This window comes from Grus americana, chromosome 1 (assembly GCF_028858705.1).
Source record: "Grus americana isolate bGruAme1 chromosome 1, bGruAme1.mat, whole genome shotgun sequence".
Classification (NCBI taxonomy): Eukaryota; Metazoa; Chordata; class Aves; order Gruiformes; family Gruidae; genus Grus; species Grus americana.
In genome coordinates this window covers 61,388,329-61,415,703 of record NC_072852.1, presented here as the reverse complement: position 1 = coordinate 61,415,703, position 27,375 = coordinate 61,388,329, and the positions used below count along the sequence as shown (strand labels likewise).

General features: G+C 40.0%; 1 protein-coding gene across 2 annotated transcripts in view; it reads left to right on the top strand.

Moving 5' to 3' along the window:
- The window catches only part of POLR3B (RNA polymerase III subunit B), an 86,834-nt gene that overhangs the window by 10,827 nt on the left and 48,632 nt on the right, over positions 1-27,375 (top strand). For both annotated transcript variants that reach the window (XM_054809207.1, XM_054809218.1), the window contains exons 7-15: positions 695-786; positions 1,958-2,075; positions 3,096-3,204; positions 11,836-11,958; positions 13,466-13,582; positions 14,057-14,191; positions 22,046-22,207; positions 25,498-25,698; positions 26,775-26,937. In XM_054809207.1, the coding sequence (XP_054665182.1) occupies positions 695-786; positions 1,958-2,075; positions 3,096-3,204; positions 11,836-11,958; positions 13,466-13,582; positions 14,057-14,191; positions 22,046-22,207; positions 25,498-25,698; positions 26,775-26,937 (1,220 nt within the window). The remainder of the gene's footprint in view (positions 1-694; positions 787-1,957; positions 2,076-3,095; positions 3,205-11,835; positions 11,959-13,465; positions 13,583-14,056; positions 14,192-22,045; positions 22,208-25,497; positions 25,699-26,774; positions 26,938-27,375) is intronic.

Sequence of the window (27,375 nt, the reverse complement as noted above, 5' to 3'; positions counted from 1 at the left end):
TTTTCCACTGCTTGACTGTCCTCATAGTAGAGAAATTTTGCCCTGTATCCAGTCTGTGCATGTTTAGTTTCTCTTTTTTCCCCTTCCTAAGCATAGAAGATTTTTTTAGTTTCTTGGAATATTTTTCCACCACTTCATGTTGCTTCACAAAATGCTTGCTGCGGGCTTCTGTGCGAAAACACCAGAGAAACGGAGCTAATACTGGGGAAACTTCATGCCTAGGTTGTGTATTAAAGGTACTGTCTGTCTGCAGCCAGAAGGTGTGATTGCAGTGTGGGAAATCAGATCTGAACTAGCTTTTTCCATAGTAAAACTGGTAACAGTGGATCTGCAATGGTATGTTCTTCAGTGCAGACTGTGCTGGTTTTGGGGATCAGGAGTCTTTGCATGAATAATCATTGGCCTTGGTGACTATGCTTGTCATGGATGCCTGTAGTAGCTGCATAAAAATTAAATAGGAAGTCTACAGTTTCTGCCAGTAGATGTCCAATTTCAGGTCTCTTCAAACTACATGTCCAATGAAATAAGGTAGGATTAAAGGAAAAACCTGTTGTTCATAGCTTACATGTGTTCTAATTACCTTAAACATGTTTTGTCCAGTTTGTTCAGCATATTTTTTGTTCTGAATTTGACTATTCATATTTTTATATCTGAATCTAAAGTAAAAGTGTAACTGATTTTTTTTTTTTTGCAGAATGCCTATAATGCTGCGTAGCTCCAATTGTGTTCTTACTGGGAAAACTCCAGCAGAATTTGCCAAACTTAATGAATGTCCTTTAGATCCAGGTACGTTTGCACTCACATTCATTTTTCCCATCTGTACTTTCAGTTTTAAATCTTTCTCAGTAAGGAAATACCCCATTGGTATGTTTCCTGCCACTGTGAAGTTGTCGTGGGAACTTCTCAAGTGTATGCTTGTTAACTAAAAGACACCGACAGCCTCTTGAAAATATTAAGAAATGGTTGACAACATTAAGCGTTGGTATTTGCAGACAGAGTTTTCAACCACAAAAATACACCATATATGTAGTATTGTACAGTGATGTGTTATATGGGAATAGAGATGGAGTTTGTTCATGAAAATGAAGTGGAAGGAGAGAGTGAGGTACAATGGTGTCCTCCAGAGTGGGATCTCTCATTTCCTGCCTTTTGTAAAGCAAAAATAAAGTCTTACGTGATAATATTTGACATGTAGAGAGGAGATGAAGGGTTATAACAAGAAACATCTTTTTTATCTGCTACCTTTGAATCATGCACTGGACATGTGCTGTGCTTGCTTGCGGTGGCAAGGTACAGTGATGTGACATGCTGTGCTGGAGGAGCGTTAATAGATAGCTGTGATTTAAGAGAGGAAACCAACGTGGCTCATGTGCAGATTCCTTATATTGTCTTAGACACAACAAGGGCATTAAAATATATTTTTAAAAGTAATAACAAATAAGTTTCTCACTGGAGTGCTGGAGAGAGCAAGTCAGTAATTACTGAAGACTTTTTATTTGATACCAAGCATCTGAAATGGCCAGTTCTTTTTTGACATCCTTATGATATACTCTTCTGGCAGGCAATATTTTTACCTAATTTGTAGAACTAACAATTCTATAATATCTTTTAGTAAGTATGTTTACATTACAGATCTGGGTGGGGGTTTTTTACAGCTTTACAGTTTTTGGTCTGCCTGTGAGTTCTTTCCATCCAAGTACTTCCCAAATAAAGTCTTAGATCTTAAATAGTATGTGTGATTCTAGCAAAAGTTCTGTTTAGTCTAGTGGAACATTTTTGTTGCTATCATAGGTTTCACACAGAGTTTTGTACTCTTTTATGGGAGAATTTACTCTCTTGTTTTGTCCTTTGTGTACTTAGTGTTTACTTTCTAATAATTTATATTCAAAGAATATTGAAGGAGGCGAGTAAGGTGCAAAGGTACTGACATGCAAAATCTTTCTTTTCTATTGAATAGGTGGCTATTTCATTGTTAAAGGTGTAGAGAAAGTCATTCTTATTCAAGAGCAGTTATCCAAAAACAGAATCATTGTGGAAGCTGATAGAAAAGGCACAGTTGGCGCTTCTGTTACCAGGTATGGTAAATGCCTGCAATTACATAAAGGAGATAAACCCAGAGCTTTAAAAGTTCATCATTGTAGTTGAAGTAGCTGTGTAGTTTTCTTCCTAGTATAGTTTAATGGGAAAAAACTATAGTCATTCAACGTTCCTCTCTTGCTACTGTCATTTTATAAGCCAAAACATCAGTCCCAAAATCAGTTAGTACAGTATTCCCACAAAAATCAGTGGGAGTTGCTAATGTGCTTCAGGATTCATCCCAGACTAGGAAAAGCAAGTTCAAATTTTTAACATAACAAAGTATACCTCCTAACTGATGGTGTTTGGTCTCAATTTTGTAGCAAGTAACATGAAGTTACCATAGTGGAAGTAGGATGTAACTGTTTGTCTGACTCTAAATGAAATTGGTGTAAAAGCTTTTAAAGGCAATTGAGAAAACAAAAATCAAATATTTTTGTCCTACACAAATTATTGAAAATGGCAAGGTAGTCTAAATTTATCCTTTCCTCCTCAACTGAGCTTTATTTATATTTTGTTTGCCTTTTGGTTTTGTTTTTAAGCTGAGTACTGGTATAATACGGTGCTTGTCAATATTCAGTGTGAGGACTGTTTTTTCTTCTCCAGAGACCTCTCGTGCATCTCTCTTAGCTACTTTACTGTTCCACAGTAAGCCTAGATGAGGATAAATGTACCACAGAAAGTACTGTTACCTCATTACTGTTGTTGCCACAGTACCTGTGCACAGTTTGACCTTGCTGGTTACATCCAAGTTGATTATAAAAGCATGCAAATATAATTTTTTAAAATACAGGTTTCTACTTAAGTCAAATATGGACCTTTGCCCTCACAGGTGATAATCCCCTATTAACTTGAAGTTATGGGGTGATGTCTGGCTGTTTTCATGTAACTTTTAAAAGAGGAGAAAGTGGGATTAATTCAGCTGAAAGATTGCTCAAGCCTGATAAGTTTTATACAGAAAATTCTAGGAGAGTCAGTGCAAATTTTCTTTTGGACATAATATGTTTTTTTAACTTCAGTTCCACTCATGAGAAGAAGAGCAGAACAAATATGATTGTGAAACAAGGAAGATTTTACCTGAGGCATAACACTCTCTCAGAAGATATTCCTATTGCTATCATATTTAAGGTAATATAACTGTTGATTTGGGGGAAAAAATAAGGCAAAAAAAGCAAGCTGTACAGTAGCTCAAGACTGAAGATCAGCAGCAGCTCTGAGAAGTTAATATGTACAGAAGGACTTGGCAGGGCTTAGCGAATGCAAACTTTTTTCCTCCTGGGAAGTCATCTTGTACAGTAAAAAAGAGAAAAAGTGCTGCATTTTTCTGCAAGGAGAGCATTGCTGTGCCAAGACAAGTGCTGCTACCCCTACTGCTTTGTAAGGTCCCTCTGCACTGCTGCCTGTGTCCTGTTGCTACAGAAAGTCAGAAGGGTTTTGGTTTCCTTTGTTGTGAACTGTGTTCAAACTTGTGTTAGGGGTCTTCATTTCTGGTTTTGTTCCTCCCTTCAACTTCTGCACTGCTGAGAAGCTCAACACTCTTCATTGCAGATGCAGGGATATAACAGCCATGAGCTCGTTACACATGACTTCCAGTTATAACCATTAAACAAAACTGATAGCTTTTGGGGGAGTCTTGCAATTCTTAGACCTAGTCGTTAATCCTTTAAGATTACTAGAGTGGCTTTTATTTCTTGACAGTTTACTTCCTTTCCCTGTGAATGAGCTCTGCCTCAGTCTTTCACTTCAGAATCCCTGTCCGATTGAGGAATGCTCACTAGTATCTTCAGTGCAGTGAATGCATATACAGGCAACGTAGCTTTGAAGTGATCCCTGGCGGGACTGACAAAAGGCTGTGAGAGGCATCCACCCCTGATTCTGGGCAGGAGTTGGGGGAGTATTTGCCCTGGCTAGCTAAGATGGTGACAGTGTCATGACTTGGCCCTCATTGCCTGTGAAACTGCCAGAACTGCTTTCTTTTGCTCTCTTCCTCTCTCTCATTTTAACTCAAGGGTGCAAACAACTGAAGGCATAACGATGACTGCTCCATAGCTGTCCAACAGGACTGGAAGCAGGCTGGTAGCCCATCTGTCTGTGCAGTCGAATGCATGGGCTACAGCTAGTAAAGGTGGTGGGTGGACATGCACTGTCCCACTGCTGGAGGAGACGGCAGGGCATGGCCAGGCCTTGGGCTAGGACCTGTACTCCCAACAGCTGGTAGCTCCGTCCTGTCCTGTAGTCTTCGCTGCTGCCTGTGGATTTGCAGCCTGGTGCCCTGTACGTGTGCAGAAGGAAATTGGGCAGCAGTCTTGGAGGCATTGTTCGCAGAAAAGATGGCTTAGGGCACAAAAATGCCTCTGACTGTATCTAGCAACCAATGGAAGTAAGTTCTATAGCTCCCTTTTCATCTTCACTGTAATGGTTTACAGCACAGAAAGTTTGGGGAGGTGGTAATCACTCGAGGAAATAAATTGCCAGGAGAGGGCAGCACTTGCTCACAGCATCCAAACAGTTTCTGCCAGCACCGCTGGCGTTGACAACTACAGACTTACCACAGCTGTATTACCACAGCTTTTTGGCTGATTGAGAGTTGTAAGAATTGGTTTTCTTGTAGGAAGTGCTTTGGGTTTGATACAAGAAAATACTTTTATAATTGGATTTAGACATGAGAAACAAATGTCTGTTATCTCTGATTAAGCTAATCTCTTCAAGTAATTGGAGGAGATCATCTGGCTTTAGTGACCAGGGTTAAAGGAGGTTGAGAAATTATTTGTGGGCAGAAAAGTGTCAGGATTAAGTTCACAACTTTCCTGTTGCAGGAAAGTGTTAATGTCACTCTTAATCCATTTGCTCCAAACAGCTGGATTCCACCTTCACTTAAAGACTTTTATTACATTTTGTCACCCCCTGCTGGTGTAGATAAATACCTGCTCACAGAAGAGTAACTGCTCTGGGTTATTAAGTCTGAGGAGGTGGTGGTGTTTTGGTTTTTTTTAAGCAGCATTGTACTGACTATTTGATCATCTTCTGACAATGCTTGCTATAGTTGTCCCCCGCCTGTATGTGTCTTTTATATCTAGATAGTGTTGCATAATTTTTCATTTATTTATTGAATATGGGGTTACAGTTGTTAGAAGTTCTTGGTAGTAGTGCTTTTCAACGATTTATATTTATTTAATCCAGTAGCACCTATTTTAACTATTCTGAATGTTCCATTCTTGTCCACACTTAACTGTACTCATGAGTGGTCATTTTCCTTACCTTTTCTTTAATGACATGTGAACTTCAGGGATCTTCTGTCCACTTTTGATGGATCTCCAGCTAGAAACTAAAAATCCCAGATAGTCTTTTCAGTGGATTCTTAGGCAGGCACTAGCCTCTGATCTTTCTTTCTTTCTTGAGTATTGCAGTAATGCAGTATTACTTTGTTGTAATTAATTACTAGAAGCAATGTTACAAATGCTATAGCCTTGAAACTGGAAAATCTCTAACTTAGGGATCCCCATGTAGCCTCAGCTCTCTCACATGGCAGTATTAGACATAGGAAATTTGTTGGAAAAGCAAGGAAAATTCCTTTTTGCTGTGACCCAAGCCTTGGGTATGCAGCATGGGTCTTCCTTGTTACTAATAAGTGTTCTGCTTCTTGTACTGTAGAGATACACATTTGCAAGGGGCAAAGTTAAGCTGTACAGACAATCTAAGGTCTGAAGTTTTGGTTACCTTTGCATCCTTAACTTTTATTGTAGCAGCTGCTTGTATAATTTCCAATTAAAAAAATAAACTGAGAAAGCAATGGCAAAAAACTATTGCTGTGCATTTCCTCCCAGACCAGCATCCAGGCTGCAACCAAGTTCCACAGACCTCTGTGTTTTGACTAAGAAAATGACTAGTAATTGGTAGAGGGCTGCTATCCTGTGCATGGGCCAGCTAGAGGGGACAGTTTTTGTCAGGGACTATCTGAGCACCCATGGGAGAAGGTTGGGCAATTTTGGATTGTCTTTCTAGTCCCAATAGTGTAAAATGGCCCAGCGTTCCCGCAGATGACTTAAGATGTAGATCAGATAGACAAAATCATTGTAACTTTATAGAAAAGAAAGTAAGTATTGGAAATCTGTGATCTAATGTGAATTTAACGCTGCTGCAACTGTAAAGTGAAGGTGTACTAATATCCTTTAGACACCTTCATCAAAAGCAAGGACTGTGAAGTAGAGAGCATTACAAACACCACCCACTGACAGAGCTGAAGCCTAAAATTCATAAAGAGCTGCCTTTAGCTAGCATCTAAGAGCACTTTTGTGTTTCAGACATGAGTCATGGACACAGTTGCATGCTAGGGCAAGACCTGAACATACAGTGTTCCCCGTCCTTTCTTTTCTTTCATGATGAGGAAGGAAACCCAGGTGCATGGGCTATGGAGAGGGGTGGAAATAGTGTAGATGTAAAGGTCCCTTGATCTAGATAAGTGAGGGAGACTGGACTGTGTAGGGTCACCCTAAAGGGGGCATCTGCCTTGCAGTTCATCCTTATCCATAGTCTCTTCTAAATTGCAAGTGTGAATGACCTGCTGCTGCTTCGCTTTTCTGCCATCCAGACCTGTAAGGATCTTTGTGATTGGCATGTTCGGAGATTTAACAGCTAGTTGTGCGAAATACATGTAAGTTGCGGTTTTGTGAAGTTTAGCACATTGACCACAGCTAACTGAAATTTGATAGCCTACAAAATGCATGATCCTGGCACTATTCCAGGACAGACTTGGAGTGTCTGCTCTTCAGATGTGGGGGAGTTAGTGCTTTGTGGCTGTGCTAGCTTAAACACTTTTGCCCTAACCTTTCTTTTTGAAAGTGACAGAAGCGTTTGTGCAGCCCCTATATATGCAGGTTTTGGTTTGAAGTAGTGATGTAAATTGGACAATTTTGCCCCCAAAGTAGGTATTTGTTGAGGTTTTTAAAGGACTGTTAACTGTCTTGTAATGAGAAACAGACACAACTAATTTGCTTCCTGCTTACTCTGTAACACTACTTCATTAGTTAATATACGCGTGCAACTAGTATGGTATTTAGGATGTCCTGAGTTGACTTGCAACCCCAAGAGACCTTTGTTTTAGCTGTGTGTCAGTTGTCACGGATCATAGGACCGTGTGAACTGTACATAGTGGGTTTTTTTAATATGTCAGGCTACGAGCCACGCACACTTTTCATCGGGGGGGCTCAGACAGTGTTAGATAGCAATAAGCATTAGAGGAGGTGTGGAATATTTGTGTAGCAAGGGTGTTTCTTTCCTGAAAAATATCAGGTTTACAGGTGAGGTGGTGCTGTTGCTTTTTCAGGGATCTCCTTGCATTGCAGGAGTTAGAGCTGTTTTAAGGTAAGGGCTATTTTTCTTTTGGGTGTGGGAATCTTGATTCAGTAGAGTTGACTGAGTCCTGGGAGCTGAAGTAAATGAAGATTGCATGCTGCACCAAAACTGGTTGGGGAAGGAAGAGAATTATAATTAACCTAGAGGGACTTAAAAGCTGAATTTTACGACCTGAATCGCTAGGCGAAGTATCTTTATGTGGGACCTATAAGGAGCAGCTCTAGGACCTGTGGCAAAAGATTTGAACAGCAGGTCGAGTTTCATTTTTACAAACCTGTGTTAGTCTTGGAGCTGTTAAGATGCAACTCTAGAGGAACAGCTGAATGGTGGTCTTACTGGATCTGCGGAATTATGGGTTCCCATGGCTGCAGTTTCATAGCTCGTATCTTTTGAATTATGAAAGCTCCAGACCAATTCTGTCTGTGATGTCAACCTTGAACTTCCCTGACATCTTTTTAATCCAGTCATCTGCCTGTCTCCATTCTGTAATTTAGCCTGATGGACTGCAGAACTACATTCTAGGGAAGTGCCATGGAAACGCCTAGACATCATCATTAAGACACAAGCTGGGGGAAAAAGAGCTTGGCTCATGCTCTCTCATGCACACTCTCTCATACGTACATGTGCACACACGCGTGTGTGCATACACATTTTGGGCAGCAGGAACCTCCCCCGTCCTAGGAAGCAGTTGACCCCAGTTGGACCACTGTCTCCCAGTTGAACTCAGGATGATCTGAATAATCTGAATGTTTGATTTGACTTGTCTGTCTTATGTTCATTGACTACTAGCCTTCCAACCATGCTCTTTAACAGCCTGCTACCATTTTCTTCCTCATTCTTTCACTGCTACTCTTAAGTTATCCCTTTGCAATGTCTCCTTCCCCTCCACGCTCCCCATAAAATTATCTTTTTATGACATTGCCTTCCAATCAAAAATGAACAGGACATCTCAGAATCACAGAATGGTTTGGGTTGGAAGGGACCTTAAAGATCATCTAGTTCCAACCCTCCTGCCATCAGCAGGGACATCTTTATCTAGACCAGGTTGCTCAAATCCCCATCCAACCTGGCCTTGAATACTTCCAGGGAGGGGGCATCCACAACTTCTCTGGGCAACTTGTTCCAGTGCCTCACCACCCTCATAGTGAAGAATTTTTTTCCTTATATCCAATCTAAATCTATCCTCTTTTAGTTTAAAGCCATTACCCCTTGTCCTATTACAACAGGCCCTTGTAAACAGTCCCTCTCCAGCTTTCTTGTAGGCCCCCTTCAGGTACTGGAAGGCTGTGGTAAGGTCTCCCTGGAGCCTTCTCTTCTTTAGGCTAACAACCCCAACTCTCTCAGCCTGTCTTCACAGGAGAGGTGCTCCAGCCCTCTCATCGTCTTTGTGGCCCTCCTCTGGACTTGCTCCAACAGCTTCATGTCCTTATGTTGGGGCCCCCAGAGCTGGATGCAGTACTCCACGTGGGGTCTCATGAGAGTGGAGTAGAGGGGGAGATCACCTCCCTCGATCTGCTGGTCACACCTCTTTTGATGCAGGCCAGGACACAGTTGGCTTTCTGGGCTGCAAGTGCACATTGCCAGGTCATGTTGAGCTTCTCATCCACCAACACCCCTAAGTCCTTCTCCTCAGGGCTGCTCTCAATCCATTCTCCACCTAGCCTGTAGTTGTGCTGGGGATTGTCCCAACCCATGTGCAAGACCTTGCACTTGGCCTTGTTGAACTTCATGCAGTTTGCGTGGGCCCACCTCTCAAGCCTGTCAAGGTCCCTCTGGATGGCATCCCTTCCCTCCAATGTGCTGACCACACCACACAGCTTGGTGTCATCGGCAAACTTGCTGAGAGTGCACTCGATCCCAAGACTCAATCTTGTCTCCTGCTTTGCTTTTATGTTAATTCCCTTTCCCTCAGCTTTGTCCTGTGATCAGGAGCACTTTAAACATAGAACCCATTCCTACTTTGCGTATTCTTGGTGTTTCTGTAACACAAGCAACAGCCCCAGGAATATTTTGTTACTATCCTAGTGATGTTACAGGCCAGTTCCTGAGTGCTTTTTGTTTTGTTTTTGTAGAAGTGCAACATCAGGGCCAAATTTACTAAAAAAAGAAAGTGTTAAGATTACAAATATATCTGATACCAGCATGGGCCTGTTGTTTGTCCTGTTAGTGTTGCATACAGGTGGATTTGTGTGTACAACTTTGCCCATGATTGTTGAGAGTACAGAGGAGATTAAATGGCTATTGTATCAGCACATCTTTTTCAGTCATTTGCCTAAGTTTTTAGTCATTACTCATAATTTAATTAATTTCCCCCAATTTGCACTTATCTAACCATACATTGTTTGGTGGCAGACCTCAGCCTTTCCCCACACACAAATTCAGAATTCTCAAGAGAGTTTGCTGCTACAGACTTCAAATAGAAAATCTACACGGCCATAATGATATGTCCTAGTCTCGTCTTCTTGTCATCAGACTTTTGATCAGAGAATTTATCAAGTTAGAAGAAATCATCAACCCTCTTTTATTTACTGTGGCTTTCTGTTTTTCAGTGGACAAAAGTGCATAATAAAACTGCAGGTAGACTTTTATTTTTCCCCGACTTGTTTTGTTCACTTTTTACATGACTCTTATGATCTAGTTGCCATTCTAAAATTAAGGTGGTGGACAGAAATAGGGTGATATCATATCAGCTTGCATGTGATGTGCCTTAGATAAATTTGTTCCTGGTATATGTGCCTAGAATGGCACAAAGATTCCCTTAATAAAATTTTGTTCTTCTGTAAGCTAAGTGCAATAATTGTGTGAGTCCAGTTGTGGTTCCTGAACTGGTTTGCTGGTCAGCTGTTAAGTCCTAGACACATGGAAAATGACTGTTGTGAAGCTTTCATGCTTTTGTAGACTTTCTTATGACTCTGTCTCTCAGGTCATGAAGGATTTTAACTTCTCTGCTGGGGTTTTTAACTACTGTGTGACCTTATTTAAAAGGGTGAGGAAGCGTAATAATATTTGAAAAACAGAGATATGAACTACAGTGATATCACATGGGCAAAGTCTGGTTCTGAAAAGAGCCTTGAGGTCAGAGGGGTGACTACTTAGTGGGAGCAAACTATGATGAAACACTCTTATCTGGTGAAGTAACTGTGTCTTGATTTGAAACTCAAGTCTGTTCAAGATGGTGGAATTGTGATCTGTGCTTTGCACTAAAATGAGAATGTTCTCACACTGTTATGGGTGTGTGCTACTTTTGCATGGCTTTTAATTTCTAATAAATCACAAGATAAAGAGACAGAGTTTTAAGTTAAAAGAACTTCAACTGACCATTTCTTTGTTGAAAAAGAAAGAAGAAATGAAAGAAAAAAAGAAAAAAAGCTGGATGCTTCACAATTAGAGTAGTGGTTTTGCTAGGGGATAGCGTTAGCTAGGTGTTAAGCAAAGTGACACCCAACGAAGGCAATAAGAAGGGAAGGTATTTTGCATTTTTGAGGAAAATGTAACTTTTTTGGGACACTGCCAGTTTTTAATGAGAACCAGAATACTAGGGTCTACATAGGCCATTATTTACAATGGTCTTTGTGGCAGGCAGTTTGAAGAATAATATGAATGCAAACGTAACTTCCTCACAAAGTTCTGAGAAACATATTATAACTCAGCCAGAAGAGGTTTAGTGAGATTATTCTGTGTCTTGATATGGCAGAGCTCCAGGCAAATGTGTGAAGGGGGGAGTTTTAGCACCATCTGGAATCCACAAAGGCCTTCACTGCTGGCTGCCACCTTGAAACACTTACTGATAGAGAGATTTTTCTAAACCTGTTAAGCGCTTTCTTAGTTTATTAAGCTTTTTCCGCAGTATAAAGTCTAACAAGGTGTCCAAGGATCAGTGAAATAATAGAATGCCTTTCAAGTGGAATTGTGTAGTGAAGTCATCTTCTAAATGGAGAGAGCTAAGGAGGTAAATTGTAAATGTTTCTCAAATAGGACGTGCTGCATCACAGTCAACTGAGTTTGCGAAATTGCTTGTGGTAAGAGACCATGTGTAATTTTTTAAGAAATTTCACCTTCCTTTATTTATTGTAGATTCTGACTTGGTTTTCATTGTTACATATGTAGGGTTGTTATTACCTGGTGTTTATTTTTTCTTAAGAAAAAGCATAAAATTTAACTCCTGTCAGTGAAGAAGAAGAAGCTCTCCAAAGAGTGTGTGTGTGTTCCTGCTGCTTATCAAGATTTCCATTTAGCGTTTTTCCGTAGCTAGAATATGTGCTGCCAGTGCCAGATGGCATAGTTTCTTAGAGAAGAACTAGCTCTTGCTTAGTAGTAATGCAGACAAACAATACCAAATTAGCATAAGCAAATGTCAGTGAGTTAACATAAAGCCCGTGCTATTTCTGTCTTTTCTTCTTTTCCTAGGCCATGGGTGTTGAGAGTGACCAAGAGATTGTACAGATGATTGGCACAGAGGAACAAGTGATGGCTGCATTTGCTCCTAGTCTGGAAGAATGCCAGAAAGCTCAGATTTTTACACAGATGCAGGTGTGTCTTTTCACAGGGCCAGAGGCCATAAAAATCTAAAGACAGTTGGTATTGACCACTTTGCTGTGTCAGCAGTCAACATACACTTTGTGTTTTGATGTTTGTTTTTTGGGAGTTATTTTAAACTGAGGGGTTTTAAGGGGGTAGGACTTGCCAAAAAGTGAGGTTTTGCCTAACTGAAAAAAGTCAAGAAAAGCTTTGTTTTCAAAAGCCCAGGGTTATGTTTTAATGTATGTGACAAATAGTGATGTCCCTAAGATTAGATTTTTTTTGTTGAGGATGATTCCCATTTTATAAAGGAATTGCATGCTGCATTTCGCAGAAGCCCCATTGATGTGAACACGACCATTTCATTGAGAGTAGATGTTCTCCTCCAATTCTAATCTCTTGTATAAAGCCCACAATAACAGCCACTTGCCATCCTGCTAAAGACTCGCCAGAATTCTCTTCATTTGTATGCTTTTTGAATTAATCAGAACACAGGCCATTTTGCTGGCACCATTTCCATCATGTACATATTAATCTGCCAGAAAAAGCTTTGAAGATTAGTCTTATTTCTGCTATTTCATAGTAAACTTTATTGAGTCTTTCCATGTGTAATGTTGAGTGTTGTAAAGTGAACCTCTTTCTAGTTTGCATGTTTTGGGGCTTTTTGGGGTTAGAGGTAGCATGAAGGCCTTTCTAATTCAGTCAGAAGAGTAAAATGATGATGCTGGAGGAACATAGAGAAATGTGAAGCATCCAGGAAAGTAGAAGACCAGAAATAGGGAAGTTAGTCTGTGCAAGAAATGTCAAATCAAATGAAAGTGAGCTATTTGGGGAAGAAGGCAACAGGTGGAAAGGATAGTCTGTCATTTAGTGTAGAAGGTAATTTTTTGGCATAGGGGCATGGCTTCATTTCCAGACAGGAACTTCCTGTGTCGACCTGGATAGTTTGACTCATCCAACCCTGAATTCTGCAGATTGATTCCATTTCTTGGACAACTGGTAGGAGAGTGGAATCCATGAATCATTGCAAGGTGCTTTTGGAGGCAGATGTGGATCCCACACAGTAGCATTTGTGCCTATTAAACAGTGAGTGCCACCTCACAGTTTAATATCTGAATGAAACTTAGCAAGTACAGAAAAGAACTGGAGGTGAAAAGTCAAATTAAATAAACGTGATATCTTTGGAATTTATATAGTCCTTTTTCCTATATCTCTGCAATCCCCTTTCTTTTAATATTGTAATAATCATGCTCTTTCACCACTTCTCATTCCAATCATAACCAACATATGATAAACAATATGTTGTATATTTAATTATAATCAATTATGTCCATTTTCAAGATTTTTTTTTTGTTGGCATCACCTAAGTGTTTGGGTTTTTGCACTTTGCTTGGAGTTTGTATCATCTGCAGCTAGTGGGATGGCACTGATTGAGGAATACATACAGATCTCCTTTTGTGTGAATGTTTGTATAGGTTACAATTCTCATATTAACTCAGTTAATTCCCCCACTTGGCAGGCATTGAAGTACATTGGAAACAAAGTACGGAGGCAAAGGATGTGGGGAGGCCCAAAGAAAACAAAGATGGAAGAAGCACGAGAACTGCTAGCATCAACTATTCTGACCCACGTTCTTGTATGTAATGCTGCTTTGTTTTAACAGGAGTAAATTTCTGTGGTTAATTGTGGTGTGAGCTTTTTTGGAAGGGAACAACATCTTTGGTTGCTTTGTAGCTGAGATAAAGTAAATCATCCTCAAAATAAAGGGGAAGATTTGGATTGAGTCAAAAATAATCTGTATGTTTATGAAATGCTGTACTATTGAACTACTTATCATACTATGCATTTTTTCTGCATAGCCAGGCAGTATCAGCTGTTAGTTCAGGACCTTATTCTCATGACCTATACCTTTACTCTGATTTGTTTTCATTTACTATTTGTTTCAGTGTCACTAATGTATATTACTTTTAGCATTTTTTTAAGAAGGTGAAGTGCGCAGATTCCTTTTGTAACTCCTCGGTCAGCCCAGATTACCCATTGACTTAAATGGATGTGTTTGAGTAAGAACTAAGGAACTGATCCTGAAATATCAATATTTTTTTGTTTACAGGTGAAGGAATTCAATTTTCGTGCCAAGTGCATATACACAGCAGTGATGGTGCGCAGAGTAATTTTGGCTCAAGGAGAAAATAAAGTAGATGACAGAGACTACTATGGAAATAAACGATTGGAGTTGGCAGGGCAGGTGAGTTTTTACTTCAGAGCAAAGTGCTCTTTTAGGGTTTTGTTTACTATCTGTTTTTAAAAGATGCAGAATAAGGAGCATCCCTGTCTTCTCAATTGAAGTGTTTTTCCTCTCATTCTATTTTTGTTGGCTTTTCTGTGTTAACTCATAGTTATGCTTCCCTGATTGAGACTAATAAATGGTATTCTCACTTCCGTACTGCCTCTTTATACCAGATAAAAGGACAGAGCATTGTAAATACAGCATCAGTTCTAGTTCCATTATAATATTGTTAGTGCCAAGAAGGCAGCAGTAAGATCCATCTTCCAGTGTCCCCCTCTAGGCAACTGGGTAAGGGAATAAACTGGGGCCAAGTTGTCACCTGCATGTCAGATCCAGGCTGTCCTACTATGGAGAGCCCAGCTTGTGTAGCAGCTCACAGAACAGCCACTCAAGCCTCCTGTAATTTGGAAAAGCCCATAAGATTGCTTATTTGTTGTCAACTGTCTTTCTAGCCTCTAGAGTAGCACGAATTAACAAAGTAAGTGGTTTACAGTTAACTTGAGCGACCGATGAAAGTGGACTGCATGGACTTCTCTGCTTGCAGAATTTTGGCACCGGAGGTAGAAGCAGTAACAAAAGGCTGTGAAGGAGGGAATGGTTTGAGGTGTCTGACTGGCACCGTTCTTTTGTAGAGAGAGTGGCAGTTCACAGCTGTTGGCCAAACTACATTCTCCTGAGAAGGAACTGCCTAGTTACCGTGGCATGTATTTTTCCTTGCCACGTGTGGTTATTTGATTAACCAATTTAGATTAGGATTGGACTTCTTTGCTGTGCTCTGTATTTACTTTTAAGTTGGAGTTTTGGCAGTCAGTATCATCTCTGGTTATTGATCATCCCTCAGAAATTCAGACAAGTACACATAATGCACCATGCTGGAGAAGCTATGCATCTCTGCTCCCCACATAATTTGTACTGGGATTTCTGTTGCAGCTCAAGTAACAATATCCATTCCTTTTTGTTCGTATCCACTAGGAATTCTCACCTTCTTGTACTTTTTAAGATGGGTGCTTGCATATTGTCTCATGTTCCTGTTCTCCTTCCCACCCTGCCCTGTCCTTCACACACACATGTGAACACACATGCAGAGTGTGCAATCATTTCAGAGTAAAAACATGTGCTTTGCTTCCTAGTTTTCTGAAAAAACTAAGATGACACTCTTGATCACACTCTACACACACAAATACAAGGGGAAAAAACCCTCTTAACCTGTCAGAAAAAAAAAATGTCCTTTTCTCAAATTTATATGTTGACCGTTCTTCAAACTTTTACTCTTGTGCTGAAGCAGAACATATTTCTGAAGTGTCAGGACCCCTAAGAGGACATTAGTGCAGTATTCTAATGGGGAAGATATTTTAAGCTGTAATGGATTTATTTGGTTTCTGCTGTAATGTTGTTGCTGTAGTTCAGGATGGCTGTAATTGGTAAAATTAGTTGTTGCTTTGTCATCGTATTGTTCTTATTTAACTGGATTGAAGGAGTAGTTTGGTTTTTTCCTAGTATTTTTAGAGATAGAAAGTGGAGCAGGTAAAAGGTTTTCTACAAGCTGTAAAAAAAAAAAAAAAGCCTCTGCTCACACAGATGTTAACAACCAAAGTAATTTTAAATTAACTGGGAAGAGGTTTTAAATGTGGAGGATCATCATAACAAAGCCAATGCGTATTTTTTCCTACATCAAGGCGAACTATGCAGTTGGGGTTGTAACACTTGGTTAAGAGTAGTTCTGGTTTCCTTGTGGTATTTTAAAAGCTCATTTCAAGCTGAACAGTTGAATTCCTCTCTGCCACGTTATCGGTGTAATATTAGTTTGATTGGATTACAGACTAAAAAGTGTAGAGATTTTTTGCCAGTTTCTAAATGTTTGTTTTAGCTAAACTTTGTGTGGATAAAATGGTTGGTGGTTTGTTTTTTTTTTTTAATGCCAGCGTGTTCCTGGAATAAAAATCCTGTTGATTTAAAATTTGAATAAAGAATAAAAAAGAAAAGATTCCCATGTGAGGAGAAAAACATAGCAATCTAAACAATGTAAAGACATAAAAGGCATTGTGTTTATAAAAATGTGTGAAAACAATAGCTGCTAATTTCACACCCCATGGGACAAGAGAGTACGAAATGTGCTTTAGCTTTAGATAACAGAGTTGTATCCACTAGCCAAGCTGGTTTACAGAGCTTTCTCTTAGTCTTTCTGCCACTAGAGGCTCGGTAGGCCAGGTGCCAGCTGAGGTGTTAGCAAAACCTACCGATTTCAGGCTTAATCTTTTCACCTACCTTTTCTCTTTCCTTAATGTGTTCATTATTTGCTAAGCATTACTCTGTTCTTTGTCCTCATTTTTTTTTGTTTCTAATGCAGCTTGCTTTGTATGGGTGAGATATGGAACAGCACCAAAATCCGGCACCCTGGAAAGCAAGGGATTTCTACCCTGTGACAAAAGAATACCGCCTTGACTTCAGAGATTGCCTAATCCCAGCTGTTCTGATAATATAATTAAGGCTGCCTAATGTCTTTAATTTTGCAACCAGTTTGTGTGAAAGGGAGAATTTGGCACTCTAAAGGCTTAAACGCTAAATAGCAATCTCAAGGCGCCTAATTAGAATTCTCTGACATTAAGCTAATTGGTGAAACTGTATTTCAGCAGCTTAACTTCTTTATTAATTTTTCTTAGGATTTTCAATGAAAATCAATTGATGAGCTGTCAGTATTTTTTTTTCTTAAATATAATTTGCTCTTTAGTGCTCCTGTCTGAAGCAGGCTGAAAGGCCCTGGACTAACTATGAAATCCATTGAATATTATCACTGGCATTCCATCCTTTTTCTTTAATCACTTGCTCTTGACCTAAATAATGTGGTTATTGTGAGACTCTGCTTTGCCAGATAGTCAGAGCTCTTACAGACCGAGAGTCTGGGAGTGAAATTAGCAAAGTATGACGCTTTTCAGACCAGCAAATAGTAGCGAGTTGGTGTACTGGGGGTGTAACTTTATTAGCTCAGAGAAGGGGAGGGATGGCGTGGCTTTATAATCCCTATGGCATGTGGAATTAGATTTTTGAAATTTTGTGATCAAGAAATCAAATACAAAAACATTTTCTGAGTGAATTTTTTTAAATGTTCTGTTAAATGTTTAAGTCCTGCTCAAACCTGTTGAGATCAAATATATGTCATGATTGATTTCATAGAATCATAGAATGGTTTGGGTTGGAAGGGACCTTAAAGATCATCCAGTTCCACCCATGGGCAGGGACACCCTCCACTAGACCAGGTTGCTCAAAACCCCATCTAACCTGGCCTTGAACAATTCCACTTGGACATTGACAGGCTGAGAGAGTTGGGATTGTTCAACTTGGAGAAAGGAAGGCTCCAGGGAGATCTAATTGCGGCTTACCAGTACCTGAAGGGGCCTACAGGAAAGATGGTGAGGGGCTGTTTATCAGGGAGTGTAGTGACAGCACAAGGGGTAATGGGTTTAAGCTGAAGGAGGGTCGATTTAGATTAGATGTTAGAAATAAATCCTTTACTGTGAGGGTGGTGAGGTACTGGAACAAGTTGCCTGGAGAAGTTGTGGATGCCCCCCTCCCTGGAAGTGTTCAAGGCCAGGCTGGATGGGGCTTTGAGCAACATGGTCTAGTGGAGGGTGTCCCTGCCCATGGCAGGGGGGTTGGAACTAGATGATCTTTGAGGTCCCTTCCAGCCCAAACCATTCTATGATTCTATGATATGATTGAGCCATTGAGCACAACTCTTTGAATGCAAGCATCCAGCCAATTCCTTATCCACTGAGTGGCCCATCCATCAAATCCACATCTCTCCAGTTTAGAGACAAGGATGTTGTGTGGGACAGTGTTCAATGCATTGCACAAGTCCAGGTAGATGACATCAGTTGCTCTTCTCTGTAACGATGCTGTAACCCCATCATAGAAGGCCACCAAATTTGTCAGGCATGATTTGCCCTTAGTGAAGCCATGTCAGCTGTCACTGGTCACCTCCTTATTTTCCATGTGCCTGAGCACAGTTTCCAGGAGGATCTGCTCCATGATCTTGCTGGGCGCAGAGGTGAGACTGACTGGCCTGTAGTTCTCCAGGTCTTCCTTTTTTCCCTTTCTAAAAGATGGGGGTTATGTTTCCCCTTTTCCAGTCAGCGGGAACTTCACTGGACTGCCAGGACTTCTCAGATATGATGGATAGTGGCTTAGCAATTTCATCTGACAGTTCCCTCAGGACCTCTGGAGGCATCACATCTGGTCTCATAGACTTGTGCACCTTCAGGTTCCTTAGATGGTCTTGAACCTGATCTTCTCCTACAGTGGGCACTTCTTCATTCTTCCAGTCCTTGCCTTTGCCTTCTGTGACTTGGGCTGTGTGGCTGGAGTACTTGCTGGTAAAGACTGAGGCAAAAACATCTTTGAGTACTTCAGCCTTCTCCATATCCCGTGTAACCAGGTCTCCCATTTCCTTCCGTAGAGGGCCTGCATTTTCCCTCATCTTCCTTTTATCACTGATGTACCTATAGAAGCTTTTCTTGTTGCCCTTGATGTCCCTGGCCACACTTAATTCTATCAGGGCTTTAGCTTTCATAACCTGATCCCTGGCTGCTCAGATAGTTCCTCTGTATTTGTCCCAGGCTACCTGCCCTTGCTTCTACCCTCTGTAGGCTTCCTTTTTCTGTTTGAGTTTTTCCAGGAGCTCCTTGTTCATCCATGCAGGCCTCTGTGTGTTTTTGCCCGACTTCCTCTTTGTTGGGATGCATCGCTCCTGAGCTTGGAGGAGGTGATCCTTGAATGCTAACCAGCTGTCTTGGACCCCTCTTCCCTCCAGGGCTTTGTCCCATGATACTCTATCAAGCAGGTCCCTGAGAGGCCAAAGTCTGCTCTCCTGAAGTGCAGGGTTGTGAGCTTGCTGTGCACCCTCCTCACTGCCCTAAGGATCTTGAGCTCCACCGTTTCATGGTCACTGCAGCCAAGGCTGCCCTTGAGCTTCACATTCCCCACCAGCCCCTCCTTGTTGGTGAGAACAAGATACAGCATGGCACCTCTTGTTGGCTCCTCTGTCATGTGGAGAAGAAAGTTGTTATTCATGCATTCTAGGAACCTCCTGGATTGCTTATGCCCTGCTGTATTGTCCCTCCAATAGATATGAGGGTGATTGAAGTCCCCCATGAGGACCAGGTCTTGCGAACATGAGGCCGCTCCTATCTGTCTATAGAGGGCCTCCTCCACTTTGTCTTCTTGGTCGGGTGGCCTGTAGCAGACCCCTACTATAATGTACCCTGACCCTGCCCTCCCTTTAATCCTGACCTGTCAGCTCTTGGTTGGCTCCTCATCCATCCCAGGCAGAGCTCTGTGCACTCGAGCTGGTCATTGACATAGAGGGTGACACCCTCTCCTCTTCTCCCCTGCCTGTCCTTCCTACAGAGCCTGTATCCTTCCATTCCAGCACTCCAGTCATAGGAGACTCTTTCAAAAGAGTCTAGTTCTTATTTAACAAGACTATCAGACATCTTAAAACTGTGCACATTCCTGCCTTTTACTTTTTCCCTACTTTTGAAATACTTCCCTCACAATCTAGTTTTTGGAGACTCCAGTGGGTTCTCCTTCCTAATATGCTTCATAAAAGATGATTTTATTTCTCATGGAAATCTGATTTAAATGGGCTGTGACATTGCAGGTGAGTTGCAGGTGACTGGATTTCTTCTGACAGTTGTGAGAGGGTATTGCCTTGTAAATGCTAATGGTACTACAAGCATCAGGAAGGGAATGAGAGTCTATAACACCTTCTGCCATGCCAAGGACAGGTTTAAAAACCACTTACCAGTTTACAGAAAAATCTCTCTGTCCAGAGTAGAAATAGGATTCCATTTTTGTCAAAGGTTAGCATACAGTGCGTGTTATTGCTGGTTTTACAATTTAGTGACTGAACACTAAGTGTTCCTTATGTCTTGTAGAGTAGGCTGTCAAATATAATCCAGTCTTGCTCTCCATGAAGGCCAATGGGAGTGTTTTATTGCAAATCAGATGTCTGCCTTGAGTTTCCAGGTATTATTGTTATTTTTTTATTCTTAAATGCATTTGTGATGCCAGTGAAAAGGGTAGCTTGTAATTTAGTTAGCTGCTTTACAGTGTCATTTGTCAAATGCCTTGGTTAGCCCAGCTGGGGCACATAGGTAGAGGAAAGAAGATGAAGGCTAGTGGCCCGTCCTAGTGGTAGAAGAATGAGATGTTTGCTTTCTTGTTTCCAAAAGGCAAGGAAAAGTTGGTAATATATCTGATGGAGACAATTAAAATTCAGTTTAATTCTGCACATACAGAAATTAAATTGTGCAACTGACTCCAGAATGTCTTAGCTTGCGATAGCTGAATACCTAGCTTGTTCAGCCCTACAGTGCTTTATACACTGGGAGCTCCCATTTGTGGCATTGGGAGCTGCTGCATTTTTAGTTCTTCTGACACTTGAAGCTGCTGTAAAACAAGAGTCTCAGAACAGGACTGCCAGGTTTTAGAATTTACACTGCTTGCTTGCAAAGCTAATCATTGCGAACACTTAAAATGTATCATGTAATGCAAGTTTAAGTGTTTTGGGAAGCTGTTAGTGTCTGCGAAGACAGGTTGAGCAAACTGCAGAAGCAAAGCAGATTGGAGAGCAAAATAAGTCAGATCACAAACTTTGGTAGTCTTTTCCATTTATGGCTATTTTAAGATGTAGAAGTAATTAATGTACATATACAGGAAATAATTGGTTTAAATTGCCGCACTTTTGAAGGATTGTATTGCTGGGGTTTTTCCAATTCAGCCGTGTTATGTAGCTTCTTTGCTTAAACTGTAGACAATTTCTTTTTTTTTTTTTAAGGGAAAGATGTGGAAGAGCCTTGCACTTTCCACATAGTAGAACTTCTAGAAAAAGATGGCAGGTGTTGAACCAGGTGAACTCACTGTGGGTGTAATTGGTTTTTCATAGATTGTGATTGGCAGAAAGTAGCAGGATAAAAGTGTATCTGAGTGAGGAAGCTGCCTACATAACCTGAGATATGTCTTGCCAGCTGTCAAGAGCAAAGGTTGCTTTTCAGTCCCTTAAAAAATCTCTTTTAGTTCTGCTTGTCCAGCAGCAGTGGTAACTATGGACCTTTTGTGCTTCAGTCTGGTCTAGCAAACTGTGCACTGCTTCCAAACTCTGTGCTGCTGAGTTGCTTCCCCTCAGGGCCCCTTACAGTCACTTGGGTGTCTGTCTTGTCCATTTTAAATAGCTCCTAGGAAGGGGCAGTAAAAACAGCCTTTTTCAGTTTTAATAATAGAATATATCAAAGTAACTCTTCCCTTACTGCTGTTATGCCATCCAGTATTAGGAGAGAAGCTGGTATTGCCTCCAAATCTTGTGTGTAATTCAGGGTTGTACATTTAGGGTATTAAATCTTTAAAAGAGTTTGTGACTTTGGGAAAGAAGAAGTAGATCAGCTGGATTATAATGTAGCAGCTTAGGGAAAACAATTAGTAAATGGATAGCATAGAGATGGATGGGTATGCTAAGATATTGTGAAGGAAGCATTAAAGCAAACCAAAAAGAGATAAATTCATAGGCTTAGGCCATTATTCTACCTAATTTGCTTTCTACTATGAGATAATTTCTCTAATATTGCACTTCAGTTTAACAAGGCAAAAAACTTGTGAGAAAAATATCATTTGAGAAACAGAGGGGATATTTTTTAACTGACAAGAAGTATAAAGGTAGAAATATTAAATGTGTGTTTCTCCCTGCCCACCCCTTCCCCCCATTTCCCAGACCTGGAGAAGTATAATTTTTCCCTTAATCCAATTGTTTTGTATTTCCAGCTTCTTTCTCTTCTATTTGAAGATTTGTTCAAAAAATTTAACTCTGAACTGAAAAAGATTGCTGACCAGGTTATCCCCAAGCAACGTGCAGCTCAGTTTGATGTAGTGAAGCATATGCGTCAAGACCAAATCACCAATGGCATGGTCAATGCCATCTCCACAGTAAGTACTTTTGGTTTTGTTCTAGTATGTAAAGTTTTTCCACCATAGTTAATGATGGAAATGTGTAAATTTTGTTCTGACGACTCTGCTGTCTTTAGTCGTGAAAGCAAATCTATTTACATTCTTTATAGATCAAAATTGCAAAACTCTGTCATGGGCTGGGCTTTTGGAATTCACTGTAGAATCATTAATCATCAAACCACTTTTTATTTCACCATTTATTTCAAAGTGATGTTTTGGTGTTTGTGAAGGAATAGTAGAAACAAGCAAATGTAAAATAGCGATCATGTTTGTATTTATCCAACTTGCTGTCTTCTAGGTTCTGCTTGACTATGTGGTTCATAGTATTTTTTATTATCTGGATTTAGCTAGGGTCAGGTTACATCATATGTCCAAAAGGAGGTTGAAAAACAGCAGGAAAACATCATGAACAGAAGACAACTGGGGGGAGGGGTGCATAGGCAAAAAGAAAGAGGAAAAAAAGCTGAATTTTGAGCTCTTTAAGGGTGGTGCTTTTTTATTCATATGAAGTTGCTAGTATGAGCAAATTTGCAGCACAGAAATTAGTACTTCTCTGCTAATGATATTGAACTACTTAACAGGGAAAACTGCTACATGCTGTATTATTGCAAAAAACCCCCATAATTAGGCCTTTAAATATTTGTCTTGGTTAGATTTTAGCCTGTGTCTGCCTTCTGCTAGAATGGAGATTTTCGTTCGTGCTGGTGGACAAGAACAAAAATACAATTACTAACTTTGTCTTTTACCTCACACATCTGCAAAGAGCAGTTTGTGAGATGGTTCCTGAAATCTAGCTACTAGCTTGCGAATTACTTTGAAATCCATGATTTTTAAGGAAATTAGATTAGTCTAAGTATTTTAGTAGCTGGTAAGAATTCTGCAACTTAAATAATTTTTAATCTTTGGAACTCTTGAGAGGGCTTTTCTGCCTAGCATGAAACTGAGGTTTTTCTTCAGTTCTTATAAACAAAATTAACTCTGCAAATTGCATCCAAAACCACCAACAGTCTGTTACTTACAAATCCCAGTGTTGAAGCTTATCACTATTTAATTTTGAGTGCCCCAAATGTAGTTAAATCTCTACAGTGCACGTAACCAAAACAATTGACAGATTTGTTTCTCTAAATGCTAGTGCTTTCTTCTAGCTGGTGCCAGTTTTTCCATTTGGACTGACAGAGATAAATCTGCAAACTATTCAGTAAATATTGTAAAGTCTTCCTTCTTCCACTATCTTTGGACTTTTTTTTTTGCTGCCATATAAGCAGTTAAACACCATCTGCTCTTAAGCATTGAAAATAATTTCTCAGGAACAATGCCCAGTGCATACTATTCAAGAGATTAAGCAAATACCATAAAAATCATTCTTGGAAACAACAATCTCCAATCTCTCCAGAATGCTTCAATGATAGTCTCAAAGAGCATGAAATAACTCGGCAGATTCATAATTACACCAGTAGCATGCAGAAGAATTCGTAGCACTACTGCATCAACTCTACAGTGGTGTTCAGTGATAGGTGGTCTTTTTACCGTGGAAAATACCAGAAGAGAGGGTAGGTCAGGCAGTAGTGCCACAGGCCTAATAGATATTTCAGCGTCTGCAGAATCATCTGATGCTGCTGAGGGAGCAACCTTCAGTTCACAGGAGGTTTCAGTAGGAAGTTCTCCACTGGGGATGGTCTCACAACAGCCTTGGCCCCATTTTGGGGTTTTTTGGACAACTTTTGAAGGAGTCAGTCTGTCACTTCCAAAGCACAAAGAATTTTTCATATTACTTCTTCAGACAGCATTTTTACCTTCCTGTTCCTCCAGTCTTTGAGATTTCACAGCCTTCTGGGCAGTGAAGAAGAAAACACGTGCTAGTTTATACTACAGATGCAATCGTTTCTAGCATGAGGAAAAACTACTCATTTATTATATTCTTCCACTTATATTCTGATAACTCTCAGTCCTTAAAGAATAAAATGGTCAGTGAGTGAACCCTTCCCGAGAAGGTTGAGCAAGTGGACAGGTTTCTTTTGACTGACTTGCCATTGGTCATTATGTCTTCCCACTTTCTGTAACAAGGAAAGAAAGGGAAGTTCTGCAGACTATTTGATAGTCTCTCTAGTGAAAGCAAATAGCAAAATCATTTGGATGGGTGGTGGTTTCTTGCTGTTCATCACAAAATGGGATTGTGCTGTTAATGTGTAAATAAAGAAGACAAGCAAATCACCCTCTAAAAGGATTTCAGTGTAGTACAGCAAGCGAGCTCCAAATCATTTGTTAGAATTGGTGAGCTGAGGTTGTCAAAAAGGCTACAGGAATTAGCAGAAGGCAATCCTTGGGAAAGCGTTACCTTTGATATCTTCATTGTCTTTGGACTGACCAGTAACATAGTGGCTGGGGTAAATAGTAGTAATTGGGACAGAAACTTGCTGTAAACACTGACTCGGGTACTGGGAACTGTATATGGAGTAGATGTCATGAAGTCAAAATTGCAGCACCAGATTTCAAGATCTTACAGTACAGATTATTAAATCTGCTTGGAATGGAAAGATAATTGTGTCCTGAACTCTTCTGTTCTCCTAATTAAAACCACAAGTGATATTGCCTGTGACAGTCCTGAAACATAAAACCTCTGACATACACATGGGTCTTGCATTTCATATTTGGTATAATCCTACCAGAGAAGTTGGATAGACCTAACCACCCCCCCTTCTTCTGTGAGAAGACACATCAGTGATTCTTTTTCCTCTTGATTCTAAAACCAAAAGGCTTCAAGAAAGTACAGACAGCTTTGATGTCAGACTTCCCCAGCATAAAAACCTGTCTTTCCTACAAAAATAACAAATCACAAAAAAGGCAGAACTGAAAGTTTGTGGGATCTATTGTAAAAGCACATTTCACTCAAAATACTTTTTTTTTAAAATACTTGAAAAAATATATAGAGGGAGAACAGAAAAGAACATATTTTAGCTAAATTTGGGTATTAATTTACCTGTGAGGGACAGATGATGAAGAATCTTTGTGTGATTGAATATATAATAGCAAAGTAGCCTCTCATCTGAAAGAGCAGTTCTTTTGTTTCAACTTTTTTTAATACTTAGGACAAGTATGTTATAACTAGGAGTTCATATCCAGGTAGGTAATTAGGAACTTGTTTTATGTAAATGGGCAACATTTGCTTTGCAGAGCTCCTCAGATATCATTCTGTCTAGATACTGAAAAAAGACAAGTAGTGTCAAGACAGGGATAAACTGCAATAACTTTTTTAAAATTTTATTCTGCAGGGAAATTGGTCTCTGAAGAGATTCAAAATGGACCGCCAAGGTGTGACACAAGTATTGTCCCGCTTGTCTTATATATCTGCTCTGGGAATGATGACTAGAATCTCTTCTCAGTTTGAAAAGACAAGGAAAGTGAGTGGTCCTCGGTCACTACAGCCATCTCAGTGGGGGATGCTCTGCCCATCTGACACTCCTGAAGGAGAGGTGAGGAACTTCTCTTTTGCTTTCAGTATTTCTTGTCCTGAGGAGTGAAGACAGTGTTTATTTTTAAGCAGGTGATCCTCCATCAGAGGAAGAATTCTGATGAGGAAGTTTTTGGAGAGATAAATTATCCTCAGCCTGATAACACAACTTGCGTATCTTCTCCCATCCATCTATTTATATCATGATCCTCCGTACTATATTGCCTTTTTTCCTCCTACCTGAGTGGACTGGCTGGAAACCATTCAGAAATCATTTGGCTGTATGAGAATGACATGAGGCTTCCCATTTTTGCAGCACAGCTACTTGCTTTCTTTTGATCCGAGCAGAAGGAGAGGAGTCCTAAACTCTTATCCCTTTGTTCTGTAATGTTCTGTTTTGAAGTTGCAGCATCAACCTGCAATTTTTCTAGCAACGTATATTATTACAGAAACAGCTTTAGCCTTTAGCTTGATGAAGAAAAACACCTTTGTATGTTTTACTTTGCAGACATCATCCAGCTATTTCAATCAAAAGATTGATGCTGACAGTCTTTTTTTTTCTTTTTTCTTTTTTTTTTCTTTTTTTTTTTTCTGAATAGAAAGTACTGGAGGAACTCAACTTTCTGGCATAAATATGTAGTCAATATGAGCTAGTCTCATTAAGCGGCTGAAATAAAATTGCACTGTATAAGATACTTGGATGTTTTTCATTTTAAAATGGTAAAGTTTGTGTTTGAACATACAGGATATCTGGCAAAATGATAGACTGATTTTGTATTTCCATTATGCTTCTAAGTAGCTGTTACATTGAAGAGAGAAGTACAGGGTTAAACATGGATGGATAACTTAAGAACTACAACTTCATCACCTGCATTTTTTATTAGTTTGTAAATGCTAAAACATTACATCTCAGTGTGATACAGAAATTTCTTTCTTTCTTCTCTCCCAATTTTCAGTGTAATTTGTTTAATTTCTTTCACTTTATACTTTTAACTTTTTTGTGGTTGTTGTTCGTAAGTACAGTTTTGTAAGAAAAAGATATGTATAATATTAATACTTTGGAGTAAAATGGATAAAAGATGTATTTTTTTATTTTAGGCTTGTGGTTTGGTTAAAAACCTTGCCCTCATGACTCACATTACTACGGATATGGAAGATGGCCCGATTATTAAATTAGCCAGTAATCTTGGAGTTGAAGATGTCAACTTGCTCTGTGGTGAAGAACTTTCATATCCAAATGTGTTCCTTGTTTTCCTTAACGGTATGTAACTTTTCAGCAGTCTGACTCTGATTTGTTGCTGATGGAGAGTTAGGCTTCGGAAGCCCTCCAACGGTTTTTGGAGCAGAGTCAACCACAGATGCTGTTTTCCAGGTGTAGGTAGTTTCATCTGTAAATATTTTGATAGGATTAGGCAGAGTAGACAGGCCAGATGATGGCACTTAGTTGTCTGAAGTTGTGTCCTCAGAACTCTGACTGCAAATGTGTGTAGCTGGGAAATTGAAGCTTTTTCAAATTTCAGTACTGTTTTTAAGCACACTTGGATAAATAGGCACAAAAATATGTATTCTATTACAGATTTGTTTGTTTTTCCTGGCACTCAGCAAATGAGAGGCCATTCATAAAGTACTTTCAAAATAAGAGAATAACGCTGCTAAACTTGTAATAACTTAAATTTACAAATTCAGAGCTTCATTCACA